Source organism: Penicillium canariense (assembly GCF_028826845.1).
Source record: "Penicillium canariense strain IBT 26290 chromosome Unknown utg000002l_segment0_segment0, whole genome shotgun sequence".
Taxonomy (NCBI): Eukaryota; Fungi; Ascomycota; class Eurotiomycetes; order Eurotiales; family Aspergillaceae; genus Penicillium; species Penicillium canariense.
Window position 1 is genome coordinate 710,346 of NW_026622729.1, and position 20,972 is coordinate 731,317.

Here is a 20,972-nt window from a genome sequence, read left to right on the forward strand (position 1 = left end):
CGTGTGATGCGAGGTACATGCATCCGGCAGACGCCAGTCTCTACTGTACATACGGAGGCGAACACCAAATGTACTCGACGTGAGGCTGTATTCCATCCTCCAGAGTCGTCTGCCCATGACGGTCAGCCGAGCAACAGCGGGAATGTCAGTCTGCAGCGCTTGGGCCCGCCTCCTGTACCTCACCGCCGGCCCGCAGCAACAGCCGAACAGCAAAGAAGGCTGGTCTGGTGCTGTACTCCACCCGTATCCTGGCTGTATTCTAGCCGTATTCTGGTATTCTGGTATTCTGGTATTCTGCCCGGTCCGCAGTTGGGGCCGAAAGGGAAATAGCTTACGGCTTAGTCAGGTGGAGTTCGCCCGAGTCGGGGCCTTTTTTTAGAATTTTTCTTCTTCCTGCTGAGTGACACGGGCGTTGCATCACCGGGGGGCGAGTACGGGGGGTTACTTTGTATGAGACTCGACTAGTCCTTCCTGGTTGTCCTCAGCCAATGAGGCCACCGAGGCCATGGGCACTGGAGTGGCCAACTCTGGGCCTGACGGACACGGACTGACGACGTAGAGGGTTTGCCTCCCCAGTATTGAGGTCATGAGGGAGTTCAACAAGAATGCTTGACTGCGTCGGTATTATATGGACATTCACGGGGAGACCGAGTCTTCGAGTAGGGCAACTATTTAAGGAGAAGCTATTAATCATCAGGTGAACGAGCCCGCGGGATCGGCTGGATTCCGGGTGAAGGGCCAGCAGACCAGCAGGCCAGGCAAAAGCAGCAGAGAGGGAAAGAAAAAAGCCCGAGGCAAGGCCCCTGTATGGTACCGTCACGTATGGACCCGCCCACACACACTCCTCCCTTTTCGCTTTCTTCTCTCTCTTCTACCTCCTCCTTCTTCCCGCTCCTACTCCTATTCAACCACCTCTCCTCCTTCCAACGAGCTTTTCACTAAGTGTCGTTGCTGACCTCATTCGTGAGGTTTGCCTCTACGCGAGGGAAATTCCACCCTTGATCTTTTTCTCTTCTTTCTTGCGACCCTTTTCTCGGTGACGCGTCTTCTCTTCCACCACAGCCTTCCTCAAAGATTACTTCTGGTGCAGGGATACGCCAAATCGCAAAACCTCTCCCCCTCCCCCGTGTGATTCGAATCTTGCTCGACCTTGACGGGTGCATCCTCCTCCTCCAGACCCGGCGTTCCGAAATTTTATCGAGGAATTGTTCCTTGACGAAAACCCACGCTCTTTCTCTCTTATTTGTTCTTCGGTCCACCCGGTTTGATTCAAGAGTTTCCCCTCAATGTCATTCAACTAGAGACGTTCACTACGACCACATCAGAGCGACGTGCTCGCTGAGCAAGGCTCTCTCTCCCCTCCAGGTTTCAGGCGTGGCGGAGCTGTAGACGGTTCGTGTTCGCCCATCGTCGAGTTCCAGCAGTCCAGCGCCTCGTGCTGCGTCCCTGGCCCGGTGTGTTAACAATCCGGCGACGGACAGGAATCCCAATCGTCTACCCTCGCCCTCCTGAACTGGTTCTTCTCAACCCCCTCCCCCTCTCAACATGCCCTCTTTCTTCGCTCCAGGCCACGGCCTGCCTCCCACGCCGCCTCACATCAACAGTGGTGGCCGTCTGGATGAACCCGCGTTTTATCCGGTCGGTCATGCTGCGTTCCCGCCTCGCTACCACCAGAGCGGCTCCGAGTTCATCGAACAGTACTCGCAGTCCCTGGTCTACGCCAAGCCGAACTCGATGAGCTTGCATCCGGCGTCGGCGCACCCGATGCACGGTGCTCGGGAGATGCACCCCTTGGGTCATCAGCAGCCGATGTATGGACCCATGGCCACCGCGTTGCCTCCCATGCGGGCCAACGTCCAGCTGCCTCCCATGGACAGTGCAATCCCCCCGCAGTACCGTCGTCCGGAGATCGCCCCGATGCACCAACAGCCGGAACAGCAGCAGTCCCGCAAGGAGGAGAAAGCCACCGGAGGTGTCGCCGCCCACCTGGATTACGAGATGGATCGCATGTCCGACTTCGTGGCGGAAATGACCCAGGGAATGTATGATTTGTACAACACCAAGATCACCCTTGCAGATATTGACTTCGCGCGAAGCATCTCCCCAGGATCTTCAGTCCCCCCCCAGTTCCGGAAATACGTCTACCAGATTTTGTCTTCGACTCGCCTGCCCAGTTCGACCATTCTACTGGGCCTGTTTTACATGTCCAGCCGGATGCGCCTGTTGTCCGCGCAGCGGGTATTCCAGACCGGCAGCGGCCAGATCTACCGCATGTTGACGGTGGCTCTGCTGCTGGGCAGCAAGTTTCTGGATGATAATACCTTCCAGAATAAGTCGTGGTCGGAAGTAAGCAACATCCCTGTGGCGGAACTGAACAAGATGGAGCTGGAGTGGCTTTTCGCCTTTGAGTGGAAGATCCACGAGCGTATCTATGACCAGCAGGATGGGTTCGCCTCGTGGCGCCGACACTGGGACAACTGGCGGGCTAAGGCCAACGTACGGGCTCAGGAGTCTTCTCGTCAGACCCTGGCGCCTCTCGACACCAACGTCCGTCATCACCAGGCGGTCGTCAAGCCCCTTATGTCCCCCGAGGGACCCATCCCACCGCAATACCAGCGCAGCTCGCACATCGAGAACTCCTGGCTCAACCCTGCCGCCTCCGAGTACTCCCCGCCGTCGGCTCCTCACAGCGGTCCCAACACCCCCGACTACTTCTCCGTCGGGCCCTGGGGCTTCACCAACCCGCCGCCGCCTTACACCCAAGGGGCGTGGATCCCTCCGCCTCCCCGGTACATTGCCCCGTCGGCCCCACGCTCGCAGCCCCCGTCCTACCACCACACTCCGGCGTACGGCCTGCCCTTCGCCCAGAGTGTCTGGACGGGCCACGGTTCTTCGTGCGGTTGCATGTACTGTGCCAAGCACATGGAGCATTACATGTGCAACAACACCTTTCCCGCGCTACAGCCCATTTTAGCAGGCTAAACCGCCCGCTCCCGTCTGCGTGTGTGTTCTATTCGTTGATGCATTCTTGCTGATCCTTTTTTTTCATGACTCTGGACGAAAATTGAGACGAACAGCGTCTTTTGAGCCCTTGGTGTTCCTACAGCGGTTTCAAAAGTCCCGTCTCTTCTTCCGCGCCTCCTATTTCTTCCCTCTGCGGTTGTAGAACTTTTTCTTTTTTTCTTCCTTGACTTTCCAACGCCTGGGAGGATACTGCATGGGTCTTCTTTCGACCTTTTCTTTCTTCGATGATACCGTTTGTTTCTTGCTTCCTTCATCTGATTCGACGTTTACGCCCCATTTGCCAAGTCCATTTTCTTCTTTTGACTCGCTGGCCATACTCAACATTTGAGCGACCGGTAATTCCGCGTCAACACCCGAAAAGTACACTTTGTTCTGCGATCTGCTGGTTCGTGTCGGCTCAGCGAAAAACTCCAAAATACCCCAAAAAAAGAGGAAAAAACGCTCCCCGCGGCGACATTGGCACGTCCCGGCTGTTTCTACGTTACGTGATTTATTTGCTAGCCTTGGTTCTCTTGCGATGCGACTCTTCGTGTTGTCAGAGGGTCTGGGTCACGCACTTGTCCTTTCGTCGGATCGTTTTCTTTCGTCTAGTCGGGTCTTTTTCCGACAGACGGACACAGACTCCCAGGCCGGGACCGCAGTCACGACGATCACGAATCCCTAAAATCTGACTTTGTTAATTACCCATGACCTTCGGTTCATATCTTCGGCTCTTTGCTTTTACTGCGACTTGCTTGTTTCCTTGTCCTTTGCCGTTTCCCATACTTGGCATTTCCCGTCCGGTGGTGATTACCCATAGATTGCTGGTTTTGGTCTCTCTATCTCTTTGCGCTCCTCTTTCCTCTTCATGTCGGTACATTATTCCCATTCCACTGTGCACACCCATGCCACACCCTGCTATCTTTCTTTCTTTCTCCTCAAAAAGGAACAGTGGTTGTGCTGGTGTGCACCGGCGTTAATACTTATCTTCACTCTTCATCGACCTTTCATCAGCTCCTCTTTTTCCTGCGCCTTGCAGTTCCTCTTTTCTTCTTTCATCATCCTCAATTCATTCAAACCAACTTGAAATACATTTTTCACCCTCCTTTTTTCCATTCAGCCTTCTTCCATCTTTGGTTCCCATCTCGGTCAACAACCTTGCTTGTCTTGATTCGTTTCATTACTGAATCAGGGCCTCCTGCTTTCCACTTCAGGGCCGACTTGACCATGTTTTTCTCCGATTCCCCCATTTTGAAAGCGTCACACCAGGATGTGCACGGAGCGGGTCTGTTACTCTGAGTGTGTCTGGGTTTCCCCTTTCCCTTGGATGTTTCCGCCCTTCTCAATCTCCCTCGCACCTGCCGTTGCTTTCACGTCCTGGGCACGGGGTTCTTAGGATAGTCCGCTTCCAGCTAGTCGCGGCTGTTTATGTATGTAGTCTACTGGTTTACGAGTTCGCTTTTCGTGTTTTCAATTCCCTTTGCCTGTGCCCCACCAGTGGCTTTGAGGTAGCCCTGAACGAGGTTTGTGAATCCCTGTTTGGAGGTTAGCGATAGCCTTGAGTGGTGGTTTCTCTGGTTTTTGTGTATTGAGATGGCTCTTTTGAAGACGATCCAGGAAATAAGAGACAAACTATTATCTTTGTCTCTACAGCTGTGGTTCGACATTCCTCGTAGTCTTGTACCGTAAGAAGGACCATCTTTTGGCCATATATTTGTACTCCAGCCGAGCCGAGCCGAGCCGAGCCGCGCCTGGCGTGGCTTTGGAATTAGGACTCGAACCGTTCCTCATGTCACCTAAGATCGACCTACAGCCCCAGGTAGTATCTAGACTAGAAAGACACTAGCGATGAGCCCATAATTCTCTGAATCGTTCACTGTCATTCTCATTCGTATAATCGTAACGTAACGCATGGCCCATAACCTACAGTAATCCATATCCACCTGTATATCCCATATCCATGCAAATCGAATCACCAAAACATATCCATTGCAACCTGTACCAAACCCAAGCCCTGTATCACGTATCACGTATCACGGATCACGGATCACGGATCACGGATCATAATGACGATCTAGCTCAATACACACTTCCCCGAATACTCTGGTCTGCACGCTGCTGCGCCTCCAGAGAGAGCTTCTCATTTTCATCAGATTCACAATCGGACGCCGGTCGAGACCCGGTACTGCGGGGGGGCCTGCGTGTCTTCGGTGGTAATCCCGTCGTCGCCGTCGCCGAGGATGTTGGCCATTCTGTGTTGTGGCTGTGACGCTGTCGACGAGGTATGTCTGTGGTGGCTGGGTTGGCTGGGCGTGCGCGGGTGCACGATGTGGTGATGGTGATGGTGGTGATGGTGCGGGCGACGCCTCAAATCCTCCGTTGGATGTGCGCTGAGCTCGTCGTCGCCGTCGTCTTCGAGGTCTTGCGACGGGTTGGCTCCGGGGTGCGAGTGCGAGTGCGCATGTGCGTGTTTGTCGGTGGGAACGGACGTCACGGCGCGAGGACGGTGGTGGTGATCGTGGTGGTGGTCCTCGGCTTCGTCGTCGGATGCGGCGATACTGTTTGCGCCGCTCATGGAGCCGCCGCCGTCGCGGCCGCCTAGGTGCAGCAGGGCCATTTTGAGGGTTGCTGTGGATGCGGTTGAGGCTGGGGGATGCAGGAGGTAGTCTTCGCTGTCGCGGTGGGCGCCGAGGCTGGGGCGGCCGGGGCGAGAGCTGCCATTTTGGTGGGTATCCGAGCTGGAGGAGCGCCTGTAGAGGACCTGGGTCTCATTTGTGGACTGTGAGCTGTAGTTGTCGCCGTGTTGGTTGTGGTTGTTATTTTCCCATAGGGAGGAGAGCGACCCATCTAGGCCATCGGATGTAGTCGAGGCCTGCTTGAGTGGTGACGGTTGATCGGGGAGTGTATCGACATTTTTCCGTACAGGTCCACTTCCACGATGGATAGTATCCACTACTTGTGCTCGAAATGACTTTGCATCTCCCGTCAAGCCATGAGTACATCCGTCGGGACAACCGCCCCATTTCCTGCGGATGGGGGTATGGTCGGATGGAACGATGGAAGTCACGCCGTGGTCACTCGTCGCTCGTTCACGTTCTCTCTCAAGTTCTCGCTCCTTGGTCAACTCTGACCATGTGCGGAGTTTGTTCTGGAGGGTGTATTTGCCGTTGTCTGGATTGAGGATCAGAGTTACGAACTCGCAGTGGTTGATGTTGCGGAGGTCCTCAAAGTACTCCACGCTCCAGTGGTACCACTTCATGAGGAATACCCGTGTCATGAGGCCGTGCGTGACGAGAACGCATACGCTGGCGAAGTCCTCATCGCCAAAGCTTCGCCATAGCGATTCGTTGAACCCACTCACTCGGTCGTAGGCATCCGCGGCCGACTCGCCGTTAGGGATGCGGTAGAAGAAATGGCCGTAATCTGCCCGCTCCATCCACATACGTTCCATCTCTGTCGAACATGGCTGGAAGTTGCCAAAGTCTTGCTCTCGTAGCCGGGGCTCTTCGTAGACCGTGATCCCATGTCTCGGAAACGGCGAGGGCGAAGGATCGTCTGAAGTTAATGATTCAAGGATACCTTCAGTCGTCTCCCTTGTCCGGCGATATGGAGATGTGAAGAAATGCAGGGTGTCATCGGGCCGTAGAAGGTCGCGCAACCGACGGCCTGCCTCCAGTGCTTGTCGGTGTCCTTCGGGCGTGAGTTTGACTCGGTGGTCGGGTATGGTCTGGTGGATATCGCGGTTCTTATTCCCTTCCGATTGCGCATGACGGACGAGGATTATCATCTACAGCCAGAAGCAGGTCAACTCAAGCATCGACAGACTCTGTCCGGTAGGACTGCTTGCTTACCCGAGGTTTCCCCATGGCTGAAGGGGCATGTGGGACAAGGGCAGCGGGGATGCGGGGGAGGGGTGAAGATGGTAATAACGGAGCAGAAAGTACTTCAGTCAATACAATCCAGTTGCCAGTGCCTCTGAAACCCGTTTTTGAGCCTTTTGGACCGCAATGGATGAGGTGTTGAATGATGAAGAAAAGACGGAAAATGACGGAGACAGTGCGGAGATGCGCAAACTGGCCGCACGGCCCACCGTACGCCTCTCTGGCCTCCATTCAGCGCGCTCGCTTTACGCAACACAAGCAACTTCGCCAACGAGACCAAATGGCCGACTCGCTGCTAGAGCTGCTGTCTCCATACTTGGAGACGCCACAGCCCAACGATGCTACGGCTTCACTATATCTCAATCGCCTATCCACCTTGTCCCTGGATGCTCTCCAGACCACCGAACCGCAATCCCTCGCCCAATCCTCCCACTCGACCCTCCTCTCTCTACAAGCGCTATCCAACCGCTCCCATCGAGCCTTCATTACTTCCGCCGATCATCTATCCACACTTCGCTCATCCATACCACAATTAGCCAGCGAGGCGCAGCAACTCCGCGATGCCATTCCGAAGCTCGATGAGCAGGCCGTCAGCTTCTCCACCAAATACAGCAAGATCACCGATAATGCCGCCCTGGAACGAAGGAAGAAAGCCGTGCAGCTGGCGCGCAATGTCGACCGATTGTCCGATATCCTCGAACTACCCTCCCTGCTGTCCACTGCAGTATCTGCGGCGTCTGCCAACCCCGGCGTGTCCGCAGCCTCTACTACCTATTCCTCAGCTCTCGACCTACATGCACATATCAAGCGACTCCAGACACTATACCCCGAATCACCATTAATTCAAGATGTGGTGTCCCAGGCGGAGGATGCAATGAAGGAAATGACTACCAATCTGATCGCGGGGCTTCGCTCGCAGAACCTACGCCTAGCAGCTGGCGTGCGAACCGTAGGCTGGCTGCGGCGAGTCGCACCAGATCTGGAGAGTCTCCAGAGTCAAGGGGCAACAGGTACCGGAGAAGGAGCGCTGGGCGCCATCTTCTTGGTCTGTCGCCTGGCGCACTTGGTATCGACTCTGGAGGCGTTGGATCCACTGCGAGAGCTTGCCGACCAAGAAACCCAGCGGAGAACCCATGGCAAAGACCAATCCGACACCTGGTCCGGGGGTCAGCAAACAGACCGCTATCTGAAGCGGTACATTGAAATATTCCGCGAGCAGAGTTTCGCCATTGTCTCGTTGTACAAGAACATCTTCAGTTCGGAGCAGTCTGATTCAGAACCGGCTGTCTCAGGCCTGGGGCCTGCTGAGGCCCATCAGGCCAAGTCACCATCGGCGCGACCGCATGATCCGTTACAAAGACTCCCCTCGGCATTAGCCACATTCCCGATGCACCTCGTGCGATTACTTACGGATACCATGCGGGCATATCTTCCTAATGTCCGCGATCGCAGCTCGAGAGAGAGTCTGTTGACGCAGCTGCTGTACTGTGCGGCTAGTCTTGGTCGGCTGGGAGGTGACTTTAGCATGATCCTGACGGAGTTGAGTGGCGAAGAGGACATCTCGTATGATTGGGAAGATGTGATGCGCAAACATCGGGCATTAGCCGGGCGGTTGGAGCAATTGACGAGTCGAGTGCCAGTGCATTGAGTGGGAAACCTGTGTACTTTTACCAATTGACATACCTACCGCCATTACAAGTAAATGAGAAACTGGATGTCCCAGTCAGTCTGATTGTTGGAAGTAGGCATGATCTTGACTATATGTGTGAAATGCCGAAATGTTGGCGGGGTGTTTTCTCAAAAGTCACTGTAAATCACAGCTACATCTGCCCTTCCCGATTGGTATACTTGTGCGCGAAACAAACAAGTCAAACGAGCTTAGACCTGAGTACTAACAAGTTGAAGAGAACGTGTGTCTCCGTAGAAGAGTATAAGACACGAGAGCGGTGTGGCGTGGATGGGTTGCCTGTTTGAACCTGAGGGGCCTCTCTTCTAGAGTCAGTGGTATAGCATGATACCCTCTCAATACCAGCGCAGACTTGACTATTCTTGTTTAAGTTGACCCTGGCTGGTAGATATTGATTCAGATATCTTTAAACACCTCATTCGTTCAGTGTAGATGCCAAGCCCAGTTGACTGGGCTAAACGCTAATCAGACTTCACCACCTTCAACCGTGGGTCTCCGCCTTTCCCCGTGTTTGCGCCTTGTGTCACCCTCCTCTCTCTCTGTGACTTCCGGTTCATGACCTCCTCCCTTCCTCGTCCTCCTACTCCTTTGTCTCCCCTCTCCGAACCTCTGATCCGCCCCTCCCCCTTTTCCTTCCCCTCCTCGTTCCAATTCTCTTTCTATCGCTCACTTCTATTGATTTCTGCGCGGAATCATGGCCGCCCCCACGCTGTCCACCATGATCGACCCGACCAAGCAGGCCGAGTACCCCATTGTCCTGGGTGAGCAGCTCGCCAGAAAGACAGACTCAAGTCGCCTGGTCAACGTCAACTATAACTATAAGTCCAAGGCGGCGACACCTCAACAGCGATCGATTATCGCCCGTTCTTCCCGGTCGCGCGAACTCTACGATTTGTCCGTCACCGATAAGGCCCCGAGCGCCGATCACACCCTGACGTATTCATACCAAGGCAGCGAAGACCCGGCCGGAGAGCGCAATCTCGTCCTGGTCTTCGATCCTGATCGGAAAGTGTTTGTGTTGGAGCCGGTCTCCACCAAACTGAACTTCAATCTACGATCGGCGCCGGGGAAGACGGAGAAGCAAGTTCTGGAACAATACGAGCAGCTACGGATAGTGCAGGAGGAGGATCACACATCGGGTGACGATCGCAATGGTGGAAGCGCCAGCGAAGACGAAGGCCCAGCGGATGACAGTAATCCGTATGACTTTCGACATTTCCTTCCCAAGGATGGTGCCGAGGATGTCAAGCCGACCTCGCGCAACTCTACGCCAGAGCCGATCTACACCAGCAAAGCCAACACGCCCGTTTTTCCACCCACCAAACCCACCGCGAAGCCTGCACCTCGACCAAAGTCTCAAGCAAACCCTCTCCGAGAAACCAAGCGTCTACCGAAGAAGCCGGCTGTCAAGCCGAAACTTCCCAAGCAGCCGACTCCCGAGCCACTCCCCGAGCCAGTTTCTCGCGCAGAGCCATCAGTCGACCAAGATGATATTCGCCTGTCGGTATCAGATGCAGGCTCTGGGGGCGGCTCTCAGCAGTCGGCTCAGTCACCCAACATCATCATTGACGGCGACCTGATCATCGACATGGGCTCGCCACCCCCTTCGCGAACATTCAAAGTCAACCCCGCCTACTTCTCCTCGAATAATACGCCGGCCGACGACAGAGAGGATGATGATGGTGAAGACATGGAATCCTTCCGGCTGCCCTCTCCAGTCAGAAATACCACCCTCGCTTCCTCGGCTCCCGCCGACACCGGAGATGACCTGGAAGACGATGATGCGCTGGCCGCAGAAATGGAGGCCGCATTCGAAGAGAGTGCGCGCGAGGAAGAGGCACGTAGCCATCAGTATGGTCAAACACGATATCATGTGGCCAGTGATGATGAGAGTGAGGTGAGCGAGGAGGAGTAAGCATTGTCAAATTTCGGGTATTCTACCTTTGCATATCAGCGTGGCGCTTAGGTGTAGGACCAGAGATACCATTTTGCTGTGGACTAATTACTAGGCCCAACCCTTTATGTTACCTCGTTTTCTTACTTCGATTCCGTGGGCAATTCTACGTATTTCCAACACTTGATGCCAAACAAGACAAAGATATTTCGAACGGACCATGGCAACCTTAATACCGTACTTCCCGAAACTGGTGTCACCACCTTCACTTATTCCTAGAAATACTTTAGACATTTATATCCCACGCACGTAAAGCAAAGTGTTACCATTAGCGCCTTGTTAAAGACTGAAGCCTGATGGCATTCAAGCATATCTTTTAACGTTCTCTCCAGAGCACTTATGCGCGTTGGTTGGAGTCTCGTCTCAGAATAGAGGAATGACCATGTATCCCGGACAGCGCGAAATTCCTGGGACTTGCTCGAGTCCACTAGCCTAGCAGTACCAACACCCAGTGGCGACTTCCAATAACTTTGCAAAATACAGGACTGGAAAGAAAACCCAAGGATAGGAGCCAAATCGGTGGGATTACTTTTATAAGGAACTCCAGACTAGAATCAGAAGACAGAGATAGACCAAGTCCGCCCAGATGGAGGAACATGGCCATCGTGTGCATTTGTACTATGTTCTGTCGAAATCAAACGACTATAGTTTTCCAGATTTTGGTAGCAAGCAATCTGGCGTTTCGTCCAGTACGGGGATACATGCGCTCAGAGCAGAGCCAATCTATCAATCAATAGGTGGTTGTTTCCATGGTAGGCAAATGACCCATCCATTACAGCGGATATTATTGACAGGGACTGGCTATTGTTTGACCGAGCCAAGCTCTCCCAGGTCTACGCCGGAAGAGAGCTCGCTGCTGGAAGTTCGCTGTGGATGCACTCGAAGGCCAGGTAGGACGGGACGTACTCGCAAATTATAACCCAGGGGCCTTGATAAACCTTAGCTGGCATGTCTAAGGTTCATCTAGCTAAATCAACCATATTGGTAGATTTGGGGGAGAAAGTGGCACAGGGGAAAGTTAATGAATGGAGGCTACGGCTGAGAAAGGCTCGGGCTGAACGGGAGGGAGGACAGGGTTGCTTCGAAATGATTGAAGCACAAAGGGGGACGTGGGAATGATTCGAAGTGGACAGGGTGGAAATTGTATCTAGGTCAGTAGTAGTAGCGTACAAGCTATCCTGTGAGTGGTAAAGAAGATGATATTCCTACATAATAGATAGGATGATAAGCGAGGTATTTCCAAGCCTAGTGGTGATACAAGCCTACGTCAAACGGGTGTCAAGTTATAAGTTGGGTCCAAGATTGATCGACGAAGTGGATCTTAAGTGGAAAGTAGACTTGAATTCTTCCCAAAGCCGAACTATATCTTACGTGTGAGATAATTTCGTTACTGTAATTTGGCAGAATTTAACTTAGCATATAGCTTTTTAATAAGAGGTGGTGAGGGAAAAAAGGACGACCGAGCCCAGGATTCGAACCTAGATACTTGCACCCCCGTGAGGGCCTACGCGAAGGTAGGTGACTCCGCACGCGTGCTACCAACTCGGCTTTGTTCCCATACTCATCCGATGCACGATAGGGACAGCACTAGGCGGCAAGCTACCCATCTCCGCCACGACCATATCCACATACTCCGCAGGGGTGACATCGTACATAATATTTAGTAGCTGCAAGTTGGAGGTATCCTTCTATTTAGTGAGAGGCGAAGTAGGCGGGGCAGGAATGAAACAGAGGGAGCAGGTAGGTTCTTTAGAGACCGTCTTGCCTCCCTTCTTAGGGTCGACCGGGGTAGTAGTGAAATGCAGCCGGGTCAGCGAGACTAGTTACTTGTTGTGGGAGCTGGCAAGAGATTAGCTCGTCGGCGTCGGCGATTTCGTTGACCACGATACTCTCGAGGGCCACCTTGTCGGTGAACTTAACTATCTAATAGCACACGATGGCAGGGACTTCGACGCCGCCTACGCGTTCTTTGGCGGACATGGCGACTAGGTAGGGCGGTTCCGACGCGTAAGTACAATCGGCCGTTACTTATTATGGCGTGTGCGCCGAGGAAGGCCTTGGTTGCGTCTTTTATAGCGTGGCTGACGCCGTACATAAGTGAATACTGCACATCGTGTCCGATATTAGCGAGTGCGCGAGCGAGGTTCTTACCCTCGAAGAGCGGGCGTAAGTCGATGATCGATACCCGGAACCGCTTCCCTTCGCTACTACCTGCTAGTAGGAGAGTCTACTTGACGATGGAGCTGCTAGCGAACGTCACGATCACGCCGCCGTCCTAAATCTTCTATACTATATTATTGGCGATGACCTAGTCGGCAATAGTAATCTTCTCCCGAATATATCTATCAATAAACTCGTATAGGGTTGCCTTAGCGGCGGCTTCGGGAGTCGATAGGTCGATAGAGGAAATGGTCAACTTTAATTGACGAATCGTATTGCCCTGGCTAATAGAGAGTGGTCGATATATAGAGAGATATGTAATTTAGTGCGAGAGGACGGTGGTCAAGTGGCGCGACAACGAGTTGTTCGGGGGATGTGTCGTAAGATTCAATGACCTAAGAATTGGTATAATCGTGCTTTTAATTGGTATAATTGGATTTCGATACCGTGAATTAGGATGTTGACATTAGTTTCTCGAGGAAAAATGTAAGAGCATGCTGTTTGTCGGCTCAGGCTCTTATTTTTCTTGAGCTGATATTTCTTCGTAACATGGGTGGTAGGGAAACAAATAGATGATCGGATAAAAGATAGTTATCCATGAAATCTGGTCGCTTTTATGTTTGAATATGGGAGGTTAGGTAACGATGAAGACTAAGTGGATGAGGATGGCCAAATGCGGTAATCAGGGAGGTGGCAGACAGTGTTAGGTTGCAGCACTCACAGCTAGCAACTTCCAAGTCTATTTCTTTGTTTCTCCGATGACTATCAATTTATTGCCTTTTCCAAGTGCCCTAATCTCGCTATTCACAGTAAAATTCACGCATTTGCTCTCTATCTCATATTGTATATCACAGCTGGCCAGTAGCAGGGCTCGGGGCAGCCAGTTAATCCGCTCCGAGCAGCTTTCACTGCGTTCACCGCGGCGGAAGACGCCCATCTCTGCTTTGAATCGAGCTCTGTGCGCCGGAGAACCTTCATTCAACACGCTCACTATCGATACCTCCCTACAGAATTACTATACAATCCTCCGACCCCGGAGATGCGATGAAAAGCTCCGCTATGCGCGATTGGACAAAGCAACACCCAGCCTGGGATAGGAAGCTATAGAACCCTCTACAAAGTACGCGCGCGGGCGCGCTTCACTTGCTGCTGCTGTGAGAGTCAGGGAGTCAGGTGGCCACTCACTACTTTCGTCCTCCTCACCTCCCTTTCCGCCTACCCCGCCTCGCTGTAGGCCTCGGTCGTGCAGCACCAAATGGAAGCCTCCGCGTCCCCAGCACCGCCAAGAGACCGCATCCCCGGCCTGCCGAACCCGGTCGTTGCGGCCGCCCAGCAAAAATGGATATTCAGCGACGATGAGCTCGAGCGCACGCCGTCGCGTATCGACAAGATCGACCGCGAGAAGGAGGATTACATTCGGCACCGCGCTGTCGAGTTCATCTGGCAGGTTGGCATGATGCTCAAGATGCCGCCGCAGACGTCGCAGACGGCAACTGTATTCATGCACCGCTTTCTCATGCGCTACTCCCTACGCGGGCAATACCCGGAGGTTGCGGCGGACCTCATGCACCCAAAGGTCATTGCGGCTGTCGCGCTGTTCGTTGCGTTCAAGGTGGACGAAACGATGCGCCGCATGAAAGATTTCGTCGTGGCATGCTGCCGCGTTGCTATGAAGCAGCCTGACCTGGTTGTGGACGAGCAGTCGAAGGACTACTGGAAGTGGCGCGACCTGATCCTGCAGAATGAGAGTGTCATGCTCGAGTTTCTCTGCTTCGACCTACAACTTGAGTCGCCCTACCGCATTCTCTGGGATTACTCTCTTTTCTTCGGTGTGGGAGATAACAGGCCCCTCCGCCATGCTGCATATGCCTTCCTCAACGACTCCACCTACACGGTGCTCTGCCTGCAGTTCCAACCGCGTGTCATCGCCGCTGCAGCTCTCTACGCCGCAGCTCGCCACTGCAAGATCGCTTTCCCAGACGACTCTCACGGCCGACCATGGTGGGAGCAAATTGACGTCCAAGTAGACGAGCTTATTCGCGCCTGCAAGCTGATCGTCAAGATCTACGAGCGCGTCCAGCAAAACCTTAGCAAGGGCTACCCGGACTTCGCCTTCTCAGACGCAGACCCGAATGACCCAACCCGCCTCTTCAATAACGATCCCACCGCCGAGCCAGTGCCTACACCCTCTCTCAGCACACCCAGCGACCCGTCCACACTCAATGGACGCAAACGCTCGCGCGAGCCGGAGCCCCAATCCCAGGAACACCGCCAGCCAACACCAGCCACACAACCACCCTCATCTCTCAACGGAGGGCGTTCCCCGAAACGCCAGTGCACCGATTCACCCAAACCTGGCGCAGGCGCAACAGCCTCGCCATCCACAGCGACAGCTCGCCCGCGCATTCCCCTTCGCGCAATGGAAGCAGCCCGGCAGTCTAAACCGGTCGACAGACTCTCCAGCGAGACACACAACCAACATACCCACACATCACCCGCACGGAATCTTCAAAGAGAAGAGACCAGCGCCGAAGAAGGTGAAGTCTCAGACTCCAAGGGAGTCGAACCGAATACCGCTCCTGCAGCCTCTACGGGCCCAACCGAGCGAGGGCCATCGTCTGCACCAAAGGGAAACGCTAGTGAGGAAGGGGCCGGAAGCGAAGAGGGCGAAATCTAGAACATAATTGGTATAGCAATTGGGAGTTAGGAGGAGGCGCGGACAGAACTGGTCAGACCTATAGGTGCTGTTTTGCTTGGCTCTGCGTTGCTTGGTTTTTACTTGCTGGGCAGGTGGATGAACTAACTGTACATCAATGACATCTATGAAAAATTCTAAATGATGAAGAATAGTACTTATGCAACGCGGTTTCGAACAATGCCTTCCTCGTAAGAGCGCTTGGAGATAAAATGCTGTACTTTTGAACACACTGCACACTTGATGCCGCGTACTCCAAACAAGACGGCTTGCATACGACGATACAAGGCTGGAGGAATACCAAGCAGGGTAGAGAGCATCACCAACCATGAGATAAGAGACAAAAATGCAAGGCAACCGAAACTGCCAGAAGTAAAAAACACGAAAGATATATAATTAGGTGGATCGTAGGACCGATACGTCGCCTAATATCCCGCCGCCACCCCAAGTCCATGGTCCAGCAAGCTACTCGAAGCGACAAAGCTAAATCCGCCAAACGGATCCGCCTCACCAGACATCTGGCCCGTAGCACTCGACGACAAACGAGATCGGCCCTCAGCAAAAAACTCGTCGAACCCACCCGTCACCGTCGGGCTCAGTGGGATCTGAGTGAAATCTGCGGAGAAGTTCTCGGCTAGCGCAGGGTCCGTAACAATCGGCTGGATCGGGGGGTCGACCTCGCGGCGCTCCAGGGCCGCCCAGTCTATCTTGCGGAAGAAGCGGTGCTTCTTGATCGTCGGCAGGTCTTTGGTCATGTGGTAGCCGAGTCGCTTGGTCGGGTCTTTGCGGAGCAGGCGGATGAGTAGATCCTTTGCGTCGGGGCCGAGGAAGTACGGCAGAACGAGCTTCTGCTTGACAATTTTCTCCTGCAGCTTAGTGTGGTTGTTAGCGCGGAAGGGCGGGGACCCCGTGAGCAGGTCAAAGCCCAGCGCGCCTAGAGACCACCAGTCGCATGCTTTGCCGTACGGTTTGCCCTGGATCACTTCGGGGGCCATGTACTCGATTGTGCCGAGGAGGGAGTTGCAGCGGTCATCGTCGCTAAGCGCGATCTTGCTTAGCCCAAAGTCGGTGAGGAGCAGGTGGCCCTCGCGGTCAAGGAGGCAGTTCTCGGGCTTGAGGTCGCGGTACAAGACGCCGACGTTCTGGTGTAAGTGCTCAAGGGCGAGAACCATCTCGGCCATGTAGAAGGCCGCGGCGTCTTCTTGGAACATGCGTTCCATGGCGAGGTGGGTGAATAGCTCGCCGCCTTGAGCGTACTCCAGGATCAGATAGAGCTTCTCGTGGTCCTGGAACGCGTAAAACAACTTCACCACGAACGGGTGCCGGTTGACGCTCTCCAGAATCATACGCTCTGTCTTAGTTTGCTCCACGAGTTTCTTGTGCACAGTGATCGAGGCTTTCTTGAACTGCTTCTGGGCGTAGAGCTTGCCCGTGACGACATGGCGGACGAGCAAGACGGTTCCGAACGAGCCCTTGCCAAGGCAGAGCAAGGGTTCAAAGTCGTCTGCAGTCATCTTGCGGCAGAGCTGACTCCGCATATCCACACCATTGCCAACCATCTCCGGGCTCTTGTCGGTAGGTCCCTCTTCCTTCACGGCGTCTGCACTGACGAAATCATGCTCCAGAGGCACTTCATAGCTCGTCAAAACCTCGGTCTGATCACTGTCTGAATACACACTTGCGTTACTGGGGGTTCCGGAGTAAAGACTGTCGGTGCCCGCCGTAGGCTTTCCAGAGAGACTTAGCAAATCGAGCTGGAGCTTCAACGCGCTCACCCCATGGCCCGAACTCGGTTGAGCCCGAGGACTTGCTCCACCCCTAGAGGTCGCCGGGCGTGACTCCGCAGCGCGGGAGCTAGTCGTCGAGAAATCCGAGTCCTCGTCAGCGGAGACCAGCGGTGTGAAGCCGCGGACCGTCGACAGCGCCGGGTCCACCTGCGCGACCTGCTTCTTTTTCTTGTTCTTCCGTCGCTGCTTGCCCGTCAATAAATTCGGGTGAAAGGCCGCTGGCTGCATCGCGCTGTCCCCGTTGGACCGATAATTGGCTATCTGCTTGCGCGGCGACAGCCGGTCGTCACCCATGTGGTCACCCGTGAGGTGGTGATTGGTCGGAATGTCGACGGCAGAGGGCTGCGCGCTATCGGCCTGCGGAGTAAAAACATCTCCAACAGAGAGATCATCGTGAGGCGCGGAGGAAAACATGATGCTCGAAGAAGATCGTCACAGCAACCAAGAGTTCCAAGTGAGGGTTCGAGCTTCGAAAGAGCCTCAAAATCGTTCCAGGTAGGAGGCGCCGGCGATAGTCGCAATCCGGGAGTGGGGGCGGAGCAATTGAGGGCACACCAGCGGTGTTTATGGCAAATTGATACCCGAGACGCCTATATGGAAGCCGCTATGCGTGTAAAAACATCCATGTTAGCTTCAGCCGCTGGTTTGCTCGCGACCACATTTGTGGAGGGGTAAATGGAGCTTTTGCATGAGACTTTTCGCCCCACCAATCGCAAAAAAGATAAAGACCACCACCATTCGGATTTTCAGGGGAAAATTGAGAGGCACCAACCTCAACTTGATAGCTGAGAACAGCGCGGTTTCTTTCTAGCTGATTCTGAGCCAGATCGCAATCCCTCGAGTAATTTTACCGTCCGCCCTGCTTCAGGACGGACCCGGGACCCCTAGCCAAATCACCTCGCCAACGGCGGAGTGGAAGGCCAAGGCGGACGGGGTCAGCTGGGGATATTCGGTCACGGCGAGGGCGTTGGGAGGGGCACGGTGGTCGTAGTGCTGGGAGGTAAGCAGGTGAAGGTTGGCCAGATAGCTGGTCAGGGAGGTCGAGGCGAGCGAGGGCAGCGCAGACAGGCACATAGAGAAATCGCGAGGACGACTGATAGGTTGATCTGAAGTGTATCGGGAGAGTAAGAGCTTCTGTGCTCCCAGAGAGAACGTGAATGAGATGGAAGGGTGAGAGAGACCAAGCTGACAAAAATGAGCGCCTTCGGGTGTAAATCCGGGGGGACCTCCGGGCTAAACCGGATCCGGTGTTCACGTGCGAGGCATGGACAATGTATGAGCTCTGAGTGGTCTTTGAAAAGACGTCTCGGATAAAGAGAGGTTTCAAGGGATAGCCAGCATACATTATGGTTGCATAAAAGATCGAATTATTATATTGTATCGCACTCTGCCCCTCACACTACTTGTCTACGCAGCAGACTGGAAAGGAAAGTGAAGCTACCCAGATGCAGGCTTACTCTACCGTCTCTTGCTGGCCACACCAAACCACACTTGCGATGAAAAAAAATCCTCTGATTGTTTTCCAGACATCTCAGTCCTTACAATTGTTCATTTGATCAAGACAGAAAATAATCAAACACATACAATATGTAGCTTCGGTTCACCCTCCTCGGGAGCGCCCGCAGCAGGCACGATCGATCGTCGGCCCGATCTGCACATCATCGCGGGAAGCCTCACCGGCGCGCCACCTCGTGGCTCTCGAAGAATGCCTGCGACCGAGTGATCTCAACGCCAGAGCGCTGAACAAACGCCAAGGCACTAGGCTTCTCGACGCACACCGTCACGCGCTCGTTGCCAAAGTCCACTGTGACGATGCGAGCCACGAAAGTTGCCAGCGCCTCGACGGTTTGAAACGTGGTCTCATCGACTTTCTATATACAACATTCACATTAGTTCGATAAGAATGAAGGTATCTGAAAAAAAGCCACATACCTCGGCAACGGCCCTTGTCATAGCCACGTACGTATCGACAGCAGTCGACCCCCAAGCCAACTGCCCAGGCCCCTCGAAGCCCAGCGAAATAATAACAGCCTGCTTTTCAACCCGCTCATGCGAGTTCACCCCCAGAATGCAGTAGCAGCGGATACCCTCAATGCGGAACTCCTCCTCCAATACAACAGGAGACCGCGCCGCCGAGTCCAAGGCCTCCGCATCCGCCCCACCCTTATAGCCCCATACCGTCACGCTGCGATACTTGAGCCCGTTTTCCGCGCGCAGCAGTGCCTTCGGCAAATGCAGCCACACCTCGCACTTTCCATAGTCCGCTGCAATCGGGTACGAAGAAGCCGCTGCAGGTACGGGAGGCGGCGCACCCGAGAAGCTATTCCGCGGACTTTGGTGCACATGCGCCATGCGGCGCACGCCGGCGGCCGTCTCGTCCAGCAAACCGAGACCGCAATTCGCCACGATCCCGGCCGTGACGCGGGGATCCTGGCCCACCTCGCTGACCTTCATTTCCTCGCGCTGCGTGCCGTCGACGCTGATCATGCGGTGGTGAGGGTGCTCCGGCGACGTGCTGTGGTGGGCCATGTCACGGATGTCGCTCTCCAGGCGGCGGAAGAGTTTGCCGTAGTCGAGTGACAACGAGACATCGTCTTGTTCTGCGGCAGCGATCGCGGAGGAGTAGGAGAGCTTTAGGCTTGCAGTGCAGGGCTGGGGTTTGTCGGGGCGGTGCCATGGGTCTGGGGCTGCAGGGAGTGGGAGCTCGATGTCGCGGAGGCAGACGCTGTCGAGGAAAGCGGGAGGCTGGGGGATGTGTACGGCAGAGCGGGGGGAGGACATCTTTGAGTGCGGTGCTTGGATGGTTTTCCGCTGGGAGGTAGGGGAATTATAGAGGTAGCTTCTGTGCTGAGAGGTTGGCCGTCTGAGTCAAAGAGGCGCGGGAAGCTCGATCCGGCTCCGATATCGACTGGAAGAAGCAAAGGTGCTGAAGTTTATCGCCAGGCAATTGAATTTTCGTGCAGAGTTGTCCAAGTATTGAATTGCAATCTGGTCCGCCCTGTGACCAGCATTCCTTCTCAAAGTTGGATGATGGTGGGGGGAGAGGAGCTCGGGAGGTTTTTTCGGCGGGGCGCAGATCATGACGGCACGAGCCCCTCAGACAGCTGACCCCCCAGGAGCAACGATCCTACCAGTACCAAGGGCCGCCATTGACCCAGCACTGATCCCTACTTGAACAATGTCCGTCTACATCTTGAAGATACCACTTGACATCCGCATTCGTAGTTTGCTGGTCTACCACCAGACAATCGCTATCTGACCAGACAAGACGTAGATTAGCACGGCCGATTGGTGTTCCCGACGCCATACCCACCATGGTCGTGGCTGAAAAGCACTGTCGTCGACAATGGAGAGCGCAGAAGTCGATAAGCATAAATCAAACATAATCACCGCTCCGTCCTTTGTCCCCGAAACCTGCGCTATGTGTACACACAAGTAAAATTCGGCGGAAGGAAATAAAGGCAAGGAAAGCAAAGCAAAGCAAAGCACCCGGCGACCGGGATCGAAAATCAGGGTATTGTAGTTGCAGATACATTAGTCGGCTAAGGGGAGATTTCCATCAGCCGGATTCCTTCGTTGGTACATTGCACGCTATGGCCTGGGCCCTATGCCGGGCATGCCGGGACGTCTGCATAGCGAGCTGCTGGATATATTCCGGAGGATGGACGGCCCTGGCCAGGAGAGAACATGCGAAAAACCTCGGCAGATAAAAAACGCGCGGTCCCATCGGAAAGCACATGATACGAGACGGAATGGGTATTTGGCTGGGTAGTAGAGGAAGAAAAGAACCTGCAGAATCCATCCA

The 20,972-nt window shown here is 54.3% G+C and overlaps 9 protein-coding genes across 9 annotated transcripts; 4 read left to right on the forward strand and 5 right to left on the reverse strand.

The window, feature by feature from the left end:
• Window positions 1-1,545: 1,545 nt before the first annotated feature.
• On the forward strand, window positions 1,546-2,982 carry N7482_003455 (uncharacterized protein; the record flags this gene model as incomplete). Its single annotated transcript, XM_056685580.1, has 1 exon — window positions 1,546-2,982. The coding sequence occupies one exon, from the start codon at window positions 1,546-1,548 to the stop codon at window positions 2,980-2,982; it is 1,437 nt and encodes a 478-aa protein (XP_056544322.1).
• Window positions 2,983-5,158: 2,176 nt separating this feature from the next.
• N7482_003456 (acid phosphatase DET1) lies at window positions 5,159-6,869 on the reverse strand (the record flags this gene model as incomplete). Its single annotated transcript, XM_056685581.1, has 2 exons — window positions 5,159-6,790; window positions 6,855-6,869. 2 exons carry the CDS (start codon window positions 6,867-6,869, stop codon window positions 5,159-5,161), a joined length of 1,647 nt encoding a protein of 548 aa, XP_056544323.1.
• Window positions 6,870-7,164: 295 nt separating this feature from the next.
• N7482_003457 (Dor1-like family protein) lies at window positions 7,165-8,532 on the forward strand (the record flags this gene model as incomplete). The annotated part of the gene is made up of 1 exon (XM_056685582.1): window positions 7,165-8,532. The coding sequence occupies one exon, from the start codon at window positions 7,165-7,167 to the stop codon at window positions 8,530-8,532; it is 1,368 nt and encodes a 455-aa protein (XP_056544324.1).
• A 733-nt stretch (window positions 8,533-9,265) lies between these two features.
• N7482_003458 (uncharacterized protein) lies at window positions 9,266-10,486 on the forward strand (the record flags this gene model as incomplete). Its single annotated transcript, XM_056685583.1, has 1 exon — window positions 9,266-10,486. One exon carries the CDS (start codon window positions 9,266-9,268, stop codon window positions 10,484-10,486), a length of 1,221 nt encoding a protein of 406 aa, XP_056544325.1.
• Window positions 10,487-12,298: 1,812 nt separating this feature from the next.
• N7482_003459 (IF-2B-domain-containing protein) lies at window positions 12,299-12,505 on the reverse strand (the record flags this gene model as incomplete). Its single annotated transcript, XM_056685584.1, is given in 2 exon segments — window positions 12,299-12,448; window positions 12,461-12,505. The coding sequence occupies 2 exon segments, from the start codon at window positions 12,503-12,505 to the stop codon at window positions 12,299-12,301; spliced, it is 195 nt and encodes a 64-aa protein (XP_056544326.1).
• Window positions 12,506-13,940: 1,435 nt separating this feature from the next.
• N7482_003460 (uncharacterized protein) lies at window positions 13,941-15,362 on the forward strand (the record flags this gene model as incomplete). Its single annotated transcript, XM_056685585.1, has 1 exon — window positions 13,941-15,362. The coding sequence occupies one exon, from the start codon at window positions 13,941-13,943 to the stop codon at window positions 15,360-15,362; it is 1,422 nt and encodes a 473-aa protein (XP_056544327.1).
• A 443-nt stretch (window positions 15,363-15,805) lies between these two features.
• Window positions 15,806-17,581, reverse strand: N7482_003461 (AGC family serine/threonine-protein kinase; the record flags this gene model as incomplete). Its single annotated transcript, XM_056685586.1, has 1 exon — window positions 15,806-17,581. The coding sequence occupies one exon, from the start codon at window positions 17,579-17,581 to the stop codon at window positions 15,806-15,808; it is 1,776 nt and encodes a 591-aa protein (XP_056544328.1).
• A 450-nt stretch (window positions 17,582-18,031) lies between these two features.
• On the reverse strand, window positions 18,032-18,241 carry N7482_003462 (uncharacterized protein; the record flags this gene model as incomplete). Its single annotated transcript, XM_056685587.1, has 1 exon — window positions 18,032-18,241. The coding sequence occupies one exon, from the start codon at window positions 18,239-18,241 to the stop codon at window positions 18,032-18,034; it is 210 nt and encodes a 69-aa protein (XP_056544329.1).
• A 599-nt stretch (window positions 18,242-18,840) lies between these two features.
• On the reverse strand, window positions 18,841-19,948 carry N7482_003463 (dihydroneopterin aldolase family protein; the record flags this gene model as incomplete). Its single annotated transcript, XM_056685588.1, has 2 exons — window positions 18,841-19,038; window positions 19,100-19,948. The coding sequence occupies 2 exons, from the start codon at window positions 19,946-19,948 to the stop codon at window positions 18,841-18,843; spliced, it is 1,047 nt and encodes a 348-aa protein (XP_056544330.1).
• Between the last annotated feature and the right edge of the window lie 1,024 nt (window positions 19,949-20,972).